The 1,245-nt window shown below is 41.8% G+C and overlaps 1 protein-coding gene across 5 annotated transcripts in view; it reads left to right on the forward strand.

Annotated features, from left to right (window-relative positions):
• The window catches only part of LOC106883351 (core histone macro-H2A.1), a 59,418-nt gene that overhangs the window by 6,305 nt on the left and 51,868 nt on the right, over positions 1-1,245 (forward strand). Inside the window, exon 1 of one of the 5 annotated variants that reach the window (XM_052969571.1) lies at positions 233-985. The exons of 1 other annotated variant lie outside the window; for it this stretch is intronic. In XM_052969571.1, coding sequence (XP_052825531.1) covers positions 802-985 — 184 coding nt within the window. In that variant the 5' untranslated portion in view covers positions 233-801. Of the gene's footprint in view, positions 1-232; positions 986-1,245 lie in introns of those variants that run through there. 3 more of the 5 variants (XM_014934325.2, XM_014934323.2, XM_014934324.2) reach the window with 3 other exon arrangements.

Consider the following 1,245-nt stretch of genomic DNA (forward strand, 5'->3'; position numbering starts at 1 on the left):
GGGGGGGGGTGCAGATAGTGTTCTGTTTTCTTTCTATGTTTTCTTTTCAGATGTCTTTTACCGTGATATTTTTCATTACCTATATAAATAAATAGATAATATTACACAGCAACCCCCTCAAAACACCCGTCTACAAGTGGCTGATATGAATATAATGTTGCATTTCAAGAATGAGATAGAAAAACCATTAAAATCTTCCTCCAAAACCCAGAATGCTGCAACTTTACAGCTGTGCGCACGTCATCAGCTCTATTGCTGATCTCTCAACTGCTCATACTCCCTCCATTTACTGCTCGCACCCCAGTTCGTTCTAGCATCGTTCTCGCTGACCACTTGAACGACATCTCACAAAACCTGTCTCGTAAAAACCAGTGTGAGGGACCGGATTTTTCCATACGTCCTTCTCGTGTGTTTGCTGACGTCGACTGTACGAGAAATCGGTGCAAAGCCTGTTGATATTAGACGGAGGAGATGGCTCTAAGTGTAACAGCATGGTCGACCTTCCGGCTCAGTTTTGCCACATTCACTGTTGTTCAAGGGTGTGGTGTGTGGTTACCCGTATCTAGCCCTGTCTGAGACCCCCACTTAAGGGTTACTGATTCTTTTTGTTTTAAAAAAAATACATATACTCTTCGTTATACATAACGCACACTGGTCGTCTCACACATGCAAGTAGCTACATAGATTACACGCCAAGACAAACATATATTTTTGCTTATACACCCGAGTGGTTACTAGGCCGCCCACCCCACCGAAAACGGAAAGTAACAGTAGCAGCGGCGGTGACAAGGACGAGAGAAGATGACTGCCCGAGGTATAAGGAAGAAACAGAAGGCAGTGTCCCGTTCAGCCAAAGCAGGAGTGCTCTTTCCAGTCGGTCGGATGCAGCGCTATCTCAAGAAAGGCACGCATAACTTCCGAATAGGTGCAGGGGCGCCCGTTTATATGGCAGCTGTTATAGAGTACCTGGCTGGTACGTATGTAGGCAAGTCTACGTGTGTGTATGTCTATATAATCTATGTACAGTGAGTGTGTATATGACGATATATATATATATATATGCGTGTGTGTATATATGTAAATATATGTCGGTGGGTGTGTGTGTATATATGTGTGTATGTAAGTATACATGTGACTATATATATATATATGAATGTGTGTATATACATATTTTTTTTTAGTGTATGTATGTGTGAGTACATGTGTGTGTGTATGAATCTATGTATGTATCAATATAATATATAT

This window comes from Octopus bimaculoides, chromosome 7, assembly GCF_001194135.2.
Source record: "Octopus bimaculoides isolate UCB-OBI-ISO-001 chromosome 7, ASM119413v2, whole genome shotgun sequence".
NCBI classification, from domain to species: Eukaryota; Metazoa; Mollusca; class Cephalopoda; order Octopoda; family Octopodidae; genus Octopus; species Octopus bimaculoides.